At 38.0% G+C, this 19235-nt stretch overlaps 1 protein-coding gene across 8 annotated transcripts in view; it reads right to left on the bottom strand.

Annotated features, from left to right (window-relative positions):
- The window catches only part of CEP350 (centrosomal protein 350), a 136780-nt gene that overhangs the window by 71608 nt on the left and 45937 nt on the right, over window positions 1–19235 (bottom strand). For 4 of the 8 annotated variants that reach the window (XM_084772197.1, XM_084772202.1, XM_084772201.1 and 1 more), the window contains 7 exons: window positions 16602–16715; window positions 11179–11382; window positions 7288–7943; window positions 5944–6065; window positions 3670–4730; window positions 2262–2403; window positions 237–406 (listed from right to left, as the gene is read on the bottom strand). In XM_084772197.1, the coding sequence (XP_084628323.1) occupies window positions 237–406; window positions 2262–2403; window positions 3670–4730; window positions 5944–6065; window positions 7288–7943; window positions 11179–11382; window positions 16602–16715 (2469 nt within the window). The remainder of the gene's footprint in view (window positions 1–236; window positions 407–2261; window positions 2404–3669; window positions 4731–5943; window positions 6066–7287; window positions 7944–11178; window positions 11383–16601; window positions 16716–19235) is intronic. The other 4 variants (XM_084772199.1, XM_084772203.1, XM_084772200.1 and 1 more) reach the window with 1 other exon arrangement.

Genomic DNA, 19235 nt, shown 5'->3' with positions numbered 1-19235 from the left:
TGAGTATCTATCATTCGTAAATTTTTAATTATGTATTTCATTTGTATCAAAAGATTTATATTAAAAAGTTTGATGTTATATGGCAAAAGATACAAGGATACTTAACAAATATGAAAGCTAATTACATTATCATAAATAAATTCATCTACTAATTAAATATAGAATCAAACCACAGCTTTAGGTCATTACCACAAAACCACCGAGAAGTAAGTAAGTCATGGCAGAATTCTACTTACATTCCATCTTTTCCTTTTTTCCTTTCTTTCCTTTAGAAGCAGATGACCGAGATGACACAGCAGACAGAGCTCCTGACGAATGCTGAGAGGTAGCATCCACAGAGCAAGGATCCTGGGCAGACTTTCTGCTACAATGGTCCTCCTGAATGCCTGAGTTGCTGCCACCAATTCTGTCAAGAAGAAAGTAATGGAAGTTAAAGAAGAAAAACAAAAGCAAACCAAAACTCTGTAAAATGCGGGTTTAAAAAACAAACAAACAAAAAACCCAAAACCCTGAGGTCACAAATTTCTTTTTTCTTTTCTTTCTTTCTTTCTTTTTTTTTAGATCACAAATTTCAAAGAAGCTCTGAATATCTAGATAAAAATGCCAAAGCAAAGCTTACTCTTATGTTGAAAAAACAAAAACAAAACAAAAAAACTTATAACAAAAGGTACTCAAATTAAATAGTAGCAGAAATGTCCATCAAATAGTGTAAATATCTGATCCTTTTATTAATTTTAAAAGGTTCTCTATGGCTCAGTTTGCTACTCAGAAAAATCGTGGATGAGTTGTTTATTGAAGTAAAACCAAATTTATGTTTCAGGCTTGAAGATGTGGCTCAGTTAGCAGTATCTGCCTAGCATGCATGAAGCCCTAGGTTTGGTCTGCAGAATACCCATAATCTTGGGAGGTAAAAATAGGAGATCAGAAGTTCAAGGCCAACCTAAGATACATAGCCCTATTAATAATAATAATAATAATAATAATAATAATAATAATAATAATAACAACAACAACAACAACAATAATTGGAAAAACCAAATGTTTCAGATATACATAATAAGAAAAATTTGTATGAGTTGACTATAGGAAAACATGGCCTCAATTTCTATGCAAATACAGCATAATTATACAGCATAATTATTTTTTTCTGATAATCTTCCAGAGAAGAATAATTTAATTTAGTCTACTTTCACCTATTCGTAAAATGCATCAAATCCTATTGATTGATGATATTAATCTCACTACAATGAAATCCTTTAAAACCTTAATTTAAAAATTTAGTCTTTTCTTTGGGCTCAAAATTTAAAGTACAATTTTTCTATTCTACTTCTATGGATATTCATTTCTACTATCCCAGCTAGTGGGAAATTAGCAGAACTGATTTCTATACAATTATCTAATAATGTTATGGGGGCTATACTTTATAATAAATAAAAAGACGTTAAATATAGAGAGCTATAAATTCATATGGGAATAAACTTTAGGGAAGAAACTCTAGAAAAGCCAGGCGTATTCTGTGATTTTGTACATTTCAACCTCTACTCTTCCTCTGTAAAACAGGTATTCTAAGAGTAATGCTTCCCCAAACCAGGCTGGTATAAAGATGAATTCTAGTGGCAAAGTCCACCCCCCACCGCCCAGATTCTTTCAGTGTCTTGCACATTGAAGGCCCAATAATCACCAGTTTTTACAATCAATCTTTTCAAAGCTTAGGTGTTTCATGTATATCAAAGTTTTAGATATTCTCTTCATTAAAAACAAAATGTCACTAAGTATCACAAACCTAAATGCCTACCACAGCAAACTGGGGGCTCACAGACTGACTTATGATCTATCTGTGTTCTCTTTCTTATGTACCAGGTCCTATTTTAAGTAGTTCACGCTCCACTCACCAGGTGTGGTGGCACACGCAGGTGATCCCAATGCACTTGAGAATTGGAGGCAGGAAGATCAAGAGTTTAAGTTATCCTAAATGAGATCTTGTCTCAGAAAAGAAAAATGTTTATTTCCCTGAACATTTGTAATAACTCTGTGAGTGATCAGGTACTACTATTCTCAACATTATGCATAAATACAAACAAGCACTCTAAAGAGCCATGTGCCAACTCAGAGAGTCTGGATGCAGAGTCCATGAACTGCTCACTACACAAACTTTATACAGATCAATCAAGACAAGATGCAACTTATATTCTGACCAGAGATCTCATTTGTACATTTTTTCTACTTGAAATTTTAGTACATATTTGCTATCAAATTCTTACTGAGATTCAAGATTTGATTTTTTTTCTGTCAGTGTCACACTTCCTGGAGAGGAGACAAAATCATCTTCATAGGAAACACTGCTGAGTGGAGTTATGGTGGCATTCAAAGGCCGTGATGCCAGTGTTCCCCTGTCTTCAAACCCTATCAAAAGAAATAATTGAGGTATGGTTAAAAATAAATAAAATTTAAAGCTATAAACAAAGCATTCGACAACATCATGACATACTAACATATTTTTAGAATTCCTAGGCTGTATTTTCACTCTATAAATGGGCAAATTATTTGACAAATGAGTTGGTTTCATCTGTTCTTATGCTCAACTGGGTATTACATTGTGTTTTCCTGAAATTCACATTTAGGCACTTGAAGATTTTGTGATAACTGTGTATGTCATTGCCCTCTCTTGTTGAGCTACTTATTTACACTGACAGTTGGTTGTCCTGGTTGGTTTTTGTTGTCAACTTGACATAAACTAGAGTCAGATGGGACGAGGAAGCCTCCCTTGAGGATTTGCCTAGATCAGCCTGGCCTGTGGCCATGTCTGTTGAGCACTGTCCTGTTTTACTGGTTGAGGTTTAGTAACATAAACAAGGGGGAATAAGCATTACGAAACTAATGCATCCATTGCTAGCTATACCAATACAAAAGCAAGCTGGTTTCAATTAGACAGCCTATCCCTGTCTTCCACTGTGATCCTACAGAGTATTTTGAAGCAAATCCCAATACCTTTCATCTCCAAATATTTCAATACAACTATAAAATTTTAATGACGATCTAATACAAGAATTTAAGAACCAAACCAATGGGGCTGAAGAAATGGCTCAGATGTTCAGAGCACTGCCCGCTCATCCTGAGGTTCTGAGTTCAATTCTCAGCAACCACATGGCTCACAACCATCTATAATGAGATCCGGTGCCCTTTTCTGCCTGCAGGTGTACATGCAGGCAGAATACTGTATATATAATAATAAATAAATAAATCTTAAAAAAAAAAAAAAGAACCAAACCAATTTTCTTATTAAAAAATGTCAAGAAGGAGTGGTGACTCAGTAGTTAAGAACTATGGGCTGGAGAGATGGCTCAGTGGTTAAGAGCACTGGCTGCTCTTCCAGAGGACCTGGGTTCCATTCCCTGCACTCATAGGGCAGCTCACAATCATCTGTAACTCCAGCTCCAGAGGATTCAACACCCTCTTCTGGCACCGGGCACACACAAGACAAACATGCAGGCAAACCACCCATATACATAAAATACTATTAAGAAACAAAAATACTGATTTAAGTACTTTGCTTTCACCAATATAAAAAAAAAGAAAGCATTAAAATCAAAAGAATGACAAATACCCTTGTTTGCTTTCTGTTGCTGTGATAAATAGTCTTGAAATAGTTTAAGTCTTTATTTTTCTCACCTTTTCCATATAACTGATATGACTTGGTAAAAATATTAATGACACTGTGTGGACTTCCCTTTGCCAGTTCTTCCCATGGTCCTTTGCTTTGTGTACCACCTATGTGCCCCGTAAGTGGCAAGAATTTCTCAGCTTCTTTCTGAAACTCTTTGATAGGTTCATAAGAATTTCTCTCTCCAGCACAGAATTCTTTTTCCTTTAAGATTTCCGCTACCTTCAATAAGGAGCGTGCATCCTGCCCGCCTTCTTCCTCAGAGAGACTCCCGTCACTAAGAAGAGGCCCTTCACTGACTGAGTCTATGCTAGAACAAAGAGACCTTTTGGCCCTTTCTTGAGAACAGGCTTGTATATCAGAGCTGGAAGAATCGGTCTGCCTCCTACACAACTGTGCCAGCAGCCCTCCTGGTTTAGGACTAGGGGATTTCATTCTGAAGCTTGATATGGCACTCTGGGGTCTGATCATCTCAGGAAGTTTTTTATATTCACTAAGGCTGCCTACACCAGGAAGATCATCATCGAAAGTTGCATGAGATACACAGGTTCCCAGCATCTTCTGAATCCGGGCAGAGAAGACATCTTCAATATCCTCTTTTACGGGTGGACTGATAGCTTTAGTCCAAGGTCCATTCTCTTGAGGTGCTTGCTTCACATCGTACTCAACGTTCCACACTGACCCATAGTTAATGCTGGCTCCAGCTAGTTTCTTAGCTTCACTTTCAATCCTGCTGGACAGAGAAGCAGCTGTAGCTTTCAAGGCTTCAATACGATCCAGTTTACTCTTATATTGGCTGGTACTAGGTTTTAACAAGGCATCTGGATGAGGAGCTTGTGAGGTCAGATATGGTTGAGGTGTGAAAGTTAACGGTCCTGAAGCCTTATTATGACTCTTCTTGGCTGGTAAAACAGAGTCATAGTCCTTGGGTAAAATTCCTACATGTTCAAGATGCAAGAGATGGGAGAGCAAATTTTCAGCTGTTCCAACAAGGGGCTGTGCTTGAGAACTGTGAATCCGCGGGCTCAACCTGTCAGGCTGCATCCACGTAGGTTCCATCAAGTCTCTTCTGATAACAGAAATTATAATGTTAGTTAATACAGCAACCCACATGTATATTTTCCCCTCTCTCTCTCTCTCTCTCTCTCTCTCTCTCTCTCTCTCTCTGTGCTAGCAATTGATTCAAGAGCCTTGATCATGCCAGGCAATATTCTATCAAGGACCTATATCCCTAATCCAAACCATCACTTAAAAGGGGGGAAAGGTGCTCTCTGGTTTTAAGAATAATAATACGCACACTTCCAGAAAGAAGGCAAAGGGACTGAGAGTTAGAGATTACTCAGAGGTAAATAATCAAAAGGCCATTGCTATCTTTGATAGTTCGTTTACAATTATATCCTTGCTAACATTTATCTATGCTTATGTTATGGTTTTGTGGTGATGTTTGCACAAAAATGGTATTTTACCATTTGTACTGTTTTGTAAACATTCTTTAAATAAGAGGTCTTCTTTTTTCAAACAGCTATTTAAAACTCTGCAGACAAGCTTCCTTAGAACAATACCTCTAACCAACCCTTTCAAAATAATATGACACGAACAAGAAATGATTGTGTGGTGGTTTGAAGGAAAATGGCCGCCATCGGCTCACAGGAAGTGGCACTATTAGGAGGTGTGGCAGTTCTTGCTCTTGTAGGGGACTCAGGTGGCTCCCACACAGTGACTCACAACCATCAGGAACTCCAGTTCTGGGGGTCCTTTACTCTCTTCTGACCTCCATGGGCACTAGATATATACGTGGTGTATATACATAGATGCAGGCAAAACACTCGTACATAAAATACACAAATGTAGAAAACAGCTTAAATGTTATCAATATTATTGTCCTTTGGGGTGAAAGAGGACCACATGCATCAACTTCAAATTGGAAAAAGATTTGATTTGTATTTGTACATTTTCGAAGAGTTTCAATTTTTTTTTTCTTCTCCCAATAGTTATTATTACAGAGTATAGTTTCATCTATATCTTTCACGATGATTTAACCATCCAAAAAATTTTATGTTAGGCTTGGAGGGGGATGAGAGTGCTGCCACCTGCATGAGGAATTGACATTGGTCCTGGATTAAAGGACAGGGAAAACTGAAAAACCAGAGTAGAGAGAGCACAGTGAATACAGCTGTACATCATGTTTGGGTATTGAAGATATTCACCAATTTTGAGGTAAGTCTTCTCATAAAAAGAAAGAACCTTAGCCATCTTTCATTCTCTCTTTTTATTTTTTTTACCTTGCAAGAGGCTGTGGAGGCTCTGACAGGGACAGGTCACTGCTGGAAGATGCACTTGGGGGACGTTCCTGTACTTTGTTTTCCTTATCAGATTCTCCAGATGGTTGATACCCAGGTTTGGCCTATAGAAAAGGACATCAAATTTATCTGATTCTGATCACAAAGATGTCTTCAGGTAGCACAGCACGTAAGAAGCTTATCAATTCACTTTAACTTTTAAAATGGCCCCTCAAAGAAAAAAAATCCGTTTATAATCAATTTGCCTTTAAAACAACCATTACACGGCTGTGGGTGTAGCTCTGTAACAGAGTGCTTGCTTATATTATTCCAGGTTGTGGGTTGGGTCCTATTGCAACAGAAAACCAAACAAAAACAACCACTACAGTTAAGAGCAAAATAGCATCTAAAATCTAACAAGGCCACTGTGGTGGTGAGTAATAGCTCTCAATTTAACACAATCTAGAGTCATTTGGGGCATGGGCCTCTAGGCACTCCTGTGAGGGATTCTCTTGGCTGGGTAAAATGAAGTGGGAAGGCCTGCCCACTGTGGCAGCCCCAATCCCTGGCTAGAGCCCTGGACTACTCAAATGGAGAAAGCAAGCTAAGTGGCAGTATGTATCCATTATTGTTGTTTTCTGATTATGAATGTGATGTGACCAGCTGCTCTAAGCTCCTGGCACCTTGTTCTCCCTCCATGACAGAGGGAGCCAGAAAAACACGGTCTCCCTTACATTGCTTTTGTCATTGTATTTAATAACAGCAACAGGCAAAAAAAACTAAACAGACATTAATATTAAGAACATGATTAAGATTAAAATAGTATCCTTTATAAACCTCAATTTTTTCATCTCGTAAGTAAAAAAGAATACACATAACCTTCTTAGGTTGTATTTACTGATGTTTAAACCTATAAGTAAAGCTTTTAAAATAGTAGTTTACCCGAGCATACCTGAGACACTCAAGTTATCAGTCTTCAAAACATTAGCATAAGAGTATGTTGTCATTGCAATACTTAAACCCAAAGCCAAGTATTTCATTAACATCATTTGGTGGTGTGTTACATACTAGATATCTGCTTAGTGCTACAATGAGGACAAGACAGGAATATAGCAGAGCACAAGAGATCAGTGGTGACAAATGGTGCAAGCTCTTCAGCTTTTATTTTCTCTACTTCCTAACTACTGTTTACATGCAATAAGATTCATGAAAGGTCTTGATTGTAATAAGTATCTGAGCATGTCCAAGTCCTAGGGATGTTAACTTTTCAACAGCTCTGTAGAACAAGTAAAATTTTGCTCACCATGAATTACCCCACTTTGTGTTCGTTCCCATGACTACTAGTACCTGTGTTTCCTGTGTAACATGCTGATGAGGTGGCTCTTCCAGCAACGTCTTTTCTAGTAGCAATTTGGAGTAAGTTTCCTGCAGCCGCCTAGAGGCTGATGGATCGGGAGGCACAGACTTAGCTTTAGCGAAGGCTTCTCTCTGTCTCCGGTAGAGCTCCTGTAATCGTTTATTCTTCTGCTCTGTGGCCTCTTTTTGAGCCTTCTTCTCCTCGCTTTGCTTCCTCCTCCTCTCCTCCTGCTGTCTAACAATGTACTGCCGTACTTCATCTGTATCGTAGTGGCGCTTTTTGGAAATCACAGGTGGGTCCTCATTAGCTGTTATTTTGTCAGGCTTTCTTTTCACTGGGCTGTGACTCCGGGGCACTTGCACGGGTGCTGATGACTTCTGATTCTGTAACTCTGCAATCTCTTGCCTCACAGTTTGAGCTGAAGAATCCAGTTGTAAATCGTCAAGAATGCCACGAATTTCAACTGGCAAAAAATCCTTGTTTAAGGCAGCATTTTCCTCCTGCTTATTGTCTGGAAGGGATGGTGCTGACTTCACTGCACTATTTTCAGGCCGAGCTCTACTTCTTGACCGTTCTGAGCTTCGTGGAAGATGTTTGTGTGAAACATCCAACTTGGGATCAGATTCTGCTCTTCCAATGTGGCCCCCTGAAATGCACAGACTGTGAGCTATACTAAAACTTCAGATTCATTCCTAAGATGTATGGCACTAATAAGAAACTTAAGGAATTTTCCTTTATTTTAAACTCAGATTCAAATATCCCTTAACAGCCCAATGAATGTAATCGTAAACTTTTATATCAGTAAACGTTTCATATAAATTATACTTTCCTATAATACATCTTTTAGAATTTCTGTAAAAATATTATATTAGAAAGGAATATGTAACCATTTCACTTACACAGCATATTGAATTTTTCCCCTCTTCAAAAGTGTTTAAAAAATAGGGCAGTGGTAGCACACACCTTTAAGTCCAGCACTTGGAAGGCAGAGGCAGGTGAATCTCTGTGAGTTTGAGGCCAGCCTGGTCTACAATGCAAGTTCCAGGACAACCAGGGATACACACAGAGAAACTCTACCTTGAAAACACCAAATAATAATAATAATAATAATAATAATAATAATAATAATAATAATAATAATAATAAAGCAATACTGTTTTCAGAAACCATCTGAATTTAAAAAAATTTTTTTTTCTTTTAAAGCCAGGTATGGTGACAGGTACATGCAATTTCAAGATTCAGGATGCAGAGGCAGGCCAATCAGAAGTTCATAAATGTCCTTGGCTACATCATAAGTTTGAGGCCAGCCATGACTATATGAGACTGCCTCCAGGCAACAACAAAACCTAAACAGTAAAACTCTTTAAAAATCTTTAAGAAAGGCAATTTTAACTGCTTTGAAAAAGCTCAAACTTGGTGCTGGAGAGAAGACTTGGGGCTAAGAGAAATGTCTGCTCTTGTAGACCACTGGGTTTGATTCTCAGCGCACACACGGCAGCTCCCAACTGTCTAACTCCAGTTCCAAGGGATCTAGCGTCTGTGTAAGACAAGGCACACATGTGGTATACAGACACACATGCAGTCAGAACACCCATACAAGTTTTTTTTTTTTAAAGAAAGATCAAGCTGCACCAAATATAACTAATAAAGGCACTGAAAAATACTGGGTTTTTCCTAAAAATTTTATACAATACTGACTCGTTTTCCAATTAAATGACACCAAATTTAGACACCAAGTTTACCAGAGAATTTCTGCAAGTTCAGATTTCTATTGACATAAAGATTAAAACTGACCTCTTACATATCACATCTTATTAATATCTGTAAAACAAATCTCAAAAATATTTTAAAATATTATTTTGGTATTTTACCCATTTTTTAGAAAAAAATAAAATACTACAGTAAGAAGCATTAGAGATATATAAAGCTCCTTTCTATTATACTACATATGTATTTCAGGTAGCCAGGGATTGTGGTCTATGTGAAGTCCTGGGTATTAAAGAACTGCCTACTTCCTAGAAAACACTCCTCTGCTGGCTAACAGTTGAGCCTCTAATGACTCTCCAATGAATGACAGAGTACAATAAACATTATGTATGCAACAACCATTTTATTACCCACTATTGGCTGACATGGCTTAATGTTGGACTGAGAATATGCGTGAGTTCTCTGGCAAGAAGAAAGAAATAAAGAGCCGGGCAGTGATGGCTCACACTTTTAATCCCAGTACTTGGGAGGCAGAGGCAGGAGGATCGTTGTGAGTTCGAGGCCAGCCTAGTATACAAAGTGAGTCTAGCATAACCAGGGCTATTACACAGAGAAACCCTGTCTCTAAAAACAAAACAAAACAAAACAACAACAACAAAATATATATAGACTGCAATATATTAAATCAGAGTTGACGACATTTCTTGCATAATGGACTTAAATTAACTAAGGCAAATTTCACTGCTGAAAGGAAAGCTGACCTCTGGTGACTTTACATTTCATTTCTCAAAGTTAATGTTTATGGAAAATGTAACTAGTTATTTTTCCCTTTTCCGTGTATGTTTGTGTGTGTATTGGTATGTTTGTATGCATGTAGGCATACATGTGTATGGACATACATGTATTGGCAGTGGGGTATGTGCATGTGGAAGCCACGGGTTAATGTTTTCCACCTCATTCACTGAGGCAGGGTCTCTCAGTCATAGCCAGAGCTCACTTATATAACTCGTCTTGCTAGTCAGCTTCCTCTACGGATTTCTGTCTTGGGTCCCCAGGTGAGCTACTGGGGACCTGAACTCTGGTCCTCATGCTTGAACAGCAAGCACTTTAACCACTGAATCACCCCCTGAAATAGCCTCACAACTATTTTAAATAGCAGTCAATGTGTTGGGGAATGGTCTGATGTATTTTGATGCTAATTACTGCTTGCTGTCTCTGTGACCCACCTTTTGATTAATAAAAAGCCATCCCACCTGGGCAGGGCAGAGGAGATAGAGGTGTGGCAAGGTGAGAGAGGAGGGTGGCGGGGAGGAGATTTCTGGGAAGAAGGAGAAGAAGAGAAGGACCAGGAGAGAGACCAGAGGAAGGGAAGAGAGGAAGACCACCATGGGTTAGATGGAAAAGAAGCACATGGCCGGCATGGATGGAGAATCCAGCCCAGATGAGGAACATTAGCAAGGATTTGGGATTATGGACGGGAGATAGCTTGATAGATGTTATGGGAAGCAGATGGCCTGGGATTGAGACAGGGATCCCATGCCTGCCCCACTATGGGAGGCAGTTTAGAGGACTGATATCTGCCCTGCCCCAGGTTAACTAAGGCTATTTTAAAATATAACAAGTGTCTGTGTTAGGATTCTGCTTTAGTCTGCCTACCTGTGATGTCACTGCTTACCTGCCACGGGGGTGTGGCCCTGCCCTGGGCCATATAAAAGAACAGACCCTCCTCTCTCTCTACCCCTTTACCTCTCTCTCTACCTCTCGCCTCTCCGTGTGTCTCTAGAGACGGTTCCTGTATCTCCCTATTAAACCTCTTAAGTGGATCTGTTGCGTGGTCTGATTCCATCCCTCTGTACAGCTCCGCTGTTCACCTCTAACTTCCGCTGCCCACATTTTACAGTCTGTGTCTTGATTGATTGCTAGCTGGGCCTACTAATAGTACAGGTAATACTGATAATTTAAAAACAATATTCAATGTATTAAAAAAAGAATTAAAAAAGAATAAATTTGAATGTCAAACTTAAGAGAGTCCTGAATCTTTAAACAAATTTAGATCTGACTTACTATACCTCTGAAAGGACTAACTTTTCTGCAGACCTGTCCAAGCTCTGCGCCTCTGAGCTACAGTAATAATTTTAAAGCAAAATCTTAACTATTCTCCAACATATTTTCACCTTCTAAGTGTGTAGCAAGCAGTCCTGGTTTTGAAGCAGTTTTAACTACAGCCTCACCACATTTAGCCATCCTTTCTCGTCCACTTCTGTCACTTGATGTTGGTCTTCGCTCTTTTTGCTCCATCTTGGGTGCAGGTCCCAGAATCTTCTTTACTAACTTTTGTCCATCTCGCCAAGAAGATGTACTTATCAAACGACTATTACCTAAAATACATATTGCATTAAATTTAAAACTTTATCTTTAAGAAATATATTACTGAGCCGGGCGGTGGTGGCGCACGCCTTTAATCCCAGCACTCGGGAGGCAGAGGCAGGCGGATCGCTGTGAGTTCGAGGCCAGCCTGGTCTACAAAGTGAGTCCAGGACAGCCAAGGCTACACAGAGAAACCCTGTCTCGAAAAACCAAAAAAAAAAAAAAAAAAAAGAAATATATTACTGGTAATGTAGGTTCTATAAATTTTACATTTATTTTCTGCTAAAGTCAAAAGGTCTGCCATTAAAAGTACACTTCTAGGGGTCAGAGAGAAGGCTCAGCAGTTAGGAGCACTCGCTGTTCTTCCAGAGGACATGAGTTCCAATCCCACCGCCCTCATGGAGGCTCACAACCATCTGCAACTCCAGTTCCATGAGGTTCAACACCCTCTTTTGTCCTTTGTGAGCACTAATATGAACACATATGGTACACAGGCATATGTGTAGGTATAAAATCCATGCAAATAAAATTAAAAGAAATAAAAAATTTTTAATGTTATTTTTAACTCTAAGCCATCAAAATTGGTTAACAGTTTGTTCAAATCTTTTAAAAAATCTTTTGCATTAATTTTTGGGAGTGTGGAGAATGTGCCACTGCACACATGGGAGGTCAGAGAACAACCTGAGGTAATCAGTCCAGTGCATTCTACCCCATGGGTCCTAGGAGTTAAACTAGGATCACCAGGCTAGGTAGCAATTATCTTCATTTACTGAATCATCTTGCTGTGCCTGTTTAAATCTGGATTTGCATCCACATCTCAAATAAGTGTAAAATGCTTATAAAACTAAGTATCAAATCACAATGATTCTTGAAATTTCAAGTTAGATAAAACTTGTTTGCTAAATAAATGAAAGCTCAATCTAAGCACAGGGATAAAACTTTTAAGAAACATAAAAATAGGAGTAATCACTTATTGAGACTTTCATACTTTACAGTTGTATTCCCCTAAGTAGACATTACAATAATACAATAAAAATCGATGTTTTAAACTGCCTTTAATTATAAAAGTTCATAAAAATAAAGGTGTGCTGCAATTAAGTTATTTACTAAGAGGAAAATTGTTTTCATTAGCTTCATACATAAGAAAATTCAATTAGATCATCTCAAAATAGCAATATAAAAAGTAGTAAATCATGTTTGCAATATAGAAATTATAAAAAAAAACCTATCAAATTAAATGTAAAATAACATGACCAATAGAAGGCAATGGCTACATGTAGCTCAGCAGTGAGCTTACTTAGCATACACAAGACCTGGGTTCCATCTTGAATTAAATAAGGGGTTGGGGGAAGCAAAGTGTGGTGGTTGCAGCCATCTACCAAGGTCACCTCTAATTCCAGCAGTCAGGAAGTAAAAGCAGGAGGGACTTGAGTTAAGGCCAGTTTAGGAAAAAAGGAAATGGAATAACAAAGAAAATAATTAAAACAGTGATTTAAAATTCATTCAGTTAAAAAATATCACTTGTGCCTGGAGGCAGTGGTGCAGGCCTTTAATCCCAGCACTTGGGAGGCAGAGGCAGGCAGAATGCTGTGAGTTTGAGGCCAGCCTGGTCTACAAAGTGAGTCCAGGATAGTCAAGGCTACACAAAGAAACCCTGTCTCCAAAAACAAAAACAAAAAAATCACTTGTATTTAAAAGCCAATACTAATAAAAGTATAGTAAAATCACTATATACACTGTCTGTTAAAATGACAGTTCCTTTTTAAAAACAAACATCTCATAGTATGTTTCAAAAGCCAAAGTTCTGGGCTAGACATAATGATGCACTTTCTTTTCTTTCTTTCCTTCTTTTTCTTTCTTTCTTTCTTTCTTTCTTTCTTTCTTCCGTTTATTGGTTTGATTTGGTTTGGTGTTTCGAGACAAGGTTTCTTCTGTGTAGCCCTGGCTGTCCTGAAACTTATCCTGTAGACCAAGCTAGCTTTTGAACTCATAGAGATCCACTTGCCTCTGCATCGAGAGTGCTAAGATTACAGGTGTACAACACCATGACTGACAGTGGTGGTGCACTTTTAACACCAGCACTCAAGAAACAGAGGCAAGAGAACTCTGTGAGTTCACACCTGGTCTACATAACAAGTTTCCAGCCAATGAAGACTATAAAGTGAGGCCTTTCCTCAATAAACAAACTTTAAAAATAAAAAGATAAAAATTTGATACATACAAAAATGTTTTAGGTATATAATGACTAAAGTTATACTACTATGACTTTAAAACTACTGTACTAACATGATAGATTGATTGATTGATTTAGAAAACTATTCAAAAGTATCAAATTAATACTAGTACTTTTTTGTTTATATCAAAATAAGTTTTGTTTTCTTGTATTTTTCCAGTTCTCTAGCATTCTACCCTATTGTATTATATGAGATATTTTACTAATTAAATTAAATAAGCTCTAATTTAGCAGTTTAAGCGGAAATATGGATCTAATAAACTAGTTACAAAACTGAATTATAAGTATGTTCTGCTTAAAGTGTGTGTGTGTGTGTGTGTGTGTGTGTGTAAGCATAAACATGCCACTGTGCATATATAGAGGTCAGTCAGATGAAAATGCTGGGTCACCTTCCACCTCGTTTGAGACAGGTTTTCTGTGGCGCATGCCAGGCCAGTTGGCACAGGAGCACTGGGATTACAGGTGCTAATGCTTTATGCTTTATGTCTGGCTTTTATGTGGCTTCTGGGAATTCACTTTCAGGTCCCCACCTGTGCATAGAAAGCACTTTTACCCACTTAGTCAGCCCCTATTTACTTTAGAAATGTCTTTTTACTTTGTTATTTATATATATGATATATATATATTATAACTTTGTACTTTGTTATTAACCATAAACAGTGGTTCTAGAGTATTTAATGAATTCTAACTGTGTTTTTATAAAATGATAGAACAGAATTCTTTGTACTTTTACCTTTATTTTCGGACTCAAAATTAAACAAACACTTTTTTGAAGCATTAGTTTTTGAAAGTGCTGTGTGGGAGGTGCTGAAGAAATGGCTCAGTAGTTAAAGAGCACTGGCTGCTCTTCCAGAGGACTCAGGGTTGATCCCCTGCACCCACATGGCAATTCACAACTGTTTGTAACTTCAATTTCAAGGGATCTGAAAGCCTCTTCTGGCTTCTGAAGTATAGATGTGGTATACAGACATATATGTAGCCGAAATATCCAGAAAAATAAAATAAAATAAAACTAAATTGTGGCCTTCTGAAATAGTCTCATAAAGTAATTCTAAAAAGAAGATGATTCACTAAAAAATTATTAACAGAGGTTCAACATATTTAATGCTATTCAGTCTAGGTTAATGGCAAAGTGCATACAGATGGAGCAGACTATCACACAATCTCTGCTCCTCATTCCCAAGGATGCCTCTGACAGGGTTACATGGTATCGTATAACATGGATTTCTTTCCCTTTTTACTCATTCTTCTCTAAACATAACAGAGCAGACTAGGATATTTTGTTTGTTTGTTTGTTTGTTCTTTTTGGATTCTTTTTGTTTGTTTTCTGAGACAGGGTTTTTCTGTGTAGCCCTGGCTGTCCTAGAAATCATTCTGCAGACCAGGCTGGCCTCAAACTCAGAGATGCACCTGCCTCTGCCTCCTGAGTGCTAGGATTATAGGCATGTGCCACCAAACACTATATAAAATGTTTTTATACTTACTAATTTAATTAACATTAAGATAACTCATATTCTTATAAAACAAGTTTTATTTGTACAGAACTAGCATTACTTTATTACTGCATCTGAAGTTAATCACAGAATGTGCTGTCATTCTAATGACGAGCATAACCAGGAAGACAAGGGCTGGATCAAAACAACAGCACCTCATCACTCTGCTCTGCTTCCCAGAGGCCTTGCAATCTCTTATCATAGTCGCCCTCTGTTTCTATCTGTACCTCTCAGGAATCTTTTGTCTTGCTAACCACTGTTATCATCTAAGTTTAGTACATCACTCTGCCACACATATAGCCACTGCTGGAAAATATCTGGATAATGAGTGAATGCATCAATTCAGCATCTCCTAAAACTGAAAGTGACAAGTTCTCAAACTGTCTCTAGTCTTTCATAGCCAGGAGTTACTTGCTGAATATGGCATTTCAAGACAGCTAGAAATTGGACCTCATGTCATGTGTGAGGCATACTATACAGCAGCATTTTTCTAGTATTAATGCTTTTAGTTCTCACAACAACCTTGTGAGACAAACACCACTGACTGGTCTTTTTACATATGAGCAAACTGGGTCACATTAAAATTAGCTCATGTGCCAAAGAAATTAAGTTAGTTATAATATGAATTTAAGCAATCTGAATCAGGGCTGACATGCCAATCATTACAGAAGCAGAATTTTCTTGTTTTCCTAGTGTGATCTATTCTTTGTCTAGTTTAACTACTACTGGAAAGAACACTGACGTTCTGATATGTTTTAAAGATGATCATGACTAACCCTCTTGTAGAAAAAAGATTACTCATGGGGGAAATTCACTATTTTAATTTGATATGTTTCTATTAAAAATACTAGAAAAAACGTTTTGAGGTGATAGATGTGATCAGCATTTGAACATATGATGAATCTGATGATTAATCTTCATTATAAAGTAGGTATGATTTAGAATCACCAGGGACACACTTCTGATATTCTGCTATGAGGGTGCTTCCACAACGGCTTAGCAGAGGAAGAAAAACCCACCTTAAATGTGGATGTCACTATTCTGTGAGGTGAGGGTCCCAGATTGAATGAAAAGGAAAAACTGAGCTAAGTTGCAGCTTTCATTTTTCTCTGCTTCCTGACTGAGAATAAAATATGAGCATCCACTCCTGTTCCCGCCTCTGCCTTCCCTGCCATGATAAACCACACCCCAAAAATGTGAGCCAAAATAAGTACTTCCTTCCTTTAGCAGGTTTTGTTGGGAATGTTTTCATAGCAGTACTAAAATAATGAACAATAATTATATAGATATATAAGAAACCTTACAAATTATATATTCTCAATATGGATAGTTAATGCTGTCAAATATACCTCAACAAAACACATGTATATAATAATAATGATATATACAATAGACTGAATTTTCACACATTTCTAACAATAGCATCTGGTAACATATTTATATCCATAGAGATTCCATTTCCATAATATCCAACTTTAAGCTGAACAAAACACTAAAAACCAACCTGTTTTGCATTCTGGATTTGTCAACTGTGTTACTTTTTGGATTTTTCGTACTGGTTTGACTACTTTCTTCTCTTTACTCTTTTCAGCAGGTTTCTCTTTGACAGAGGTGTCATCTGAAATGCATAAATATGGACAGCCATCATTATGACTCTCGTTCAGTACCTACATTCCTCAGTGAAGAAGCACAAGGGCAGCACTGCCCCCTTCTGCAGCTTCAGGTACCCAAGGTCAATTACAATCTGAAAACATTAGTGGGAATTTGCATACATTAACAATTCATGTTGTAAATTGTGCATCATTCTGAATAGCATGATGGCATCTCCTGCTATCCAGCTCTAGCTAGGCAGACTGGAACATACCTTTGTCTAGAGTGTCCACACCTACAGGCTTCCCACCTGTTAGACACAAGTAGCCATCTCTGCTATTAGACTATTTGCTTAGTGATATCATTGAGATTTTTTTTTTCAAGACAGGGTCTCTCTGTGTAGCCTTGGCTGTCCTGGACTTACTTTGTTGTCCAGGCTGGCCTTGAACTCACATCGATCCACCTGCCTCTGCCTCCCAAGGGCTGGGATTAAAGGCGTGTGCCACCATTGCCTGGCTGCAAGATGTTTTCAAGTAAACTATTTTAAAGGCTCCAGAACTCAAGAATAGTGATGCCAGCAGTAAGATCCTACTAGAAAAAAGTCATGCAGTGTGCCTGTAAAGTGAAAGGCCACACTTGTCAACTTAATGAAGAAATTTGTATGCTGGGTTTGGTAAACAGTAAGTTTATCTTTTACACCTAGTTTATAAATTAAGTACTATCACATGTGTAAGAAAACCAAAGCATAAATAGAGTTCAGTTTCAAGCATCCTTTTGTGGTCTCAGAAGTATGAGAAGTATGAGAGAAAACTGTCACTAAGGCTATTTCTATGACCCACAAACTATCAATGTCAAGCCCTACCACAGAAAGGTTTAAAGATGACCACTACTCCACTGTTAGGGACCAATTCTTTTTTGTTGTTATTGCTTTGGTTTTTTTTTTGTTGTTGTTGTTGTTGTTTTTTTTTTTTTTAAGAAAGCTTTGAGAAACCCACCTCATTTCTAGAAATGGGAAGAAACTACAGCAGTCATGCTTCTAAATCATTGCATGTTTTGAATTTCAGAGGAGCATTTTCTTAGATTACTATTTTATTTGAAAATTTTAACATAAAAAAATTTACAAAATGTAGATATACTAACCACAGAAATTCAAAAACTTAACCTAAACTATGGGTCTCACCAATGTAATTTAAAGTATACATGGAGCTCTGTGTTATAAGCAGAGTAGAAATACTTTTGAGTAAAAGGCTCTAAGGAGGAGCAAACTGTCTATGAAGCAGCAAGGTCTCTGGTGCAGACAGTAGGACCCTGGGCTGGAGACATAAGTGAGAGCCAGATGAGGAAAGGGTTCTACAGGTTTTCATGTTTTGCTCAGCAGTAAAATAGGAAGTTTGTATAACATTCTGAGCAAAAAAGTGACACAATTTAAACAAGACTTTAGCAAGCTTGCCCTTGCAGCTGTGTTGAGAACAGACTCATTAAAAGTTAGCAGTAAGGAAAATGCGTGGGGAATTAAAGCAACAGACTGATGGTGCCTTAATTTAGGTACTAGTGACAAAGGTGATGAAAGTGGTTATGATTTAGTAATAGAACAGAAAATATGAAAGAAAATGGGAGGTCAAAAATTACTTAAGATGTGGATCTTAGAGTGACTACTGGAGTAACAAGTTTAAGGGATGTGTCACAACCACATCAAGTAATCTCCATTTTGGACATTAAGCTTGAGATATCTATAACACATTAAAAGGAGATGTATAGTTAGCAGGTCCATAAGAGTTTGGATTCAGGGAGAAGGTCTCAACCAGGCACACAGACATAGGAATATTTACAAGAGAACTATTTCATGGGTTAAGAGCACATACCTTTCCTGGTAAGTCTTTTTGGATAAATAAACAAGAAAGGTAAGATGACAGGGTAGGGGTGGAAAAAGAAAAGAGTAAGGACCAGGTAGATTTAAGAGAAAACCCAAATGTTTCTAGAATGCCAGGTGAAGACTTTCAGGGGAGAGGTGGTTAATCATATCAAATGCTGCCAAGGGATCAAAATGACATATGGATATTAAACATTACATATGGCAAAGTGATGGTCATTAATGATCTTGATGACAGCAAAACCCCAAGCAAGCAAACAAGCAAATATAAAGGGAGAAAACAAATCAGCGGCCATTAGGATAAGGACACTTTCTCTCATCAGAAGGGGGAACGAGGGCAGTCACTGGAGAGAAAGCCCGAAGAGGCATGATGGCTGCTGTGATAAAGCACGCTCAGCAGTGTGTGAGTCGGCATGGCGAGACAGAGGGAACCCTTGATACAGAGGAATGAACGCAGGACGGAGTAATGACTTACACACACAGGGAGAACGTAGCAAACGCACAGGGAAGAAGTAGTTAGGTTAAGAATGCAGCTTACCAAAAAAAAAAGAAAAAAAAGAAAAAAAAAAGAATACAGCCATAAAGAAAGAAAGGCAGAGTATAACAACCTTTGAACCTTTTAAGTCCCTGACTTAGCAGTTCCTGCCAGACTATGACACTGTCCTGTGATGTGTAGTA

The sequence above is a fragment of the Acomys minous genome, assembly GCF_964271855.1.
Source record: "Acomys minous genome assembly, chromosome: 1".
In the NCBI taxonomy this organism is placed as follows: Eukaryota; Metazoa; Chordata; class Mammalia; order Rodentia; family Muridae; genus Acomys; species Acomys minous.
This window is presented reverse-complemented; position numbering and strand designations above follow the sequence as displayed.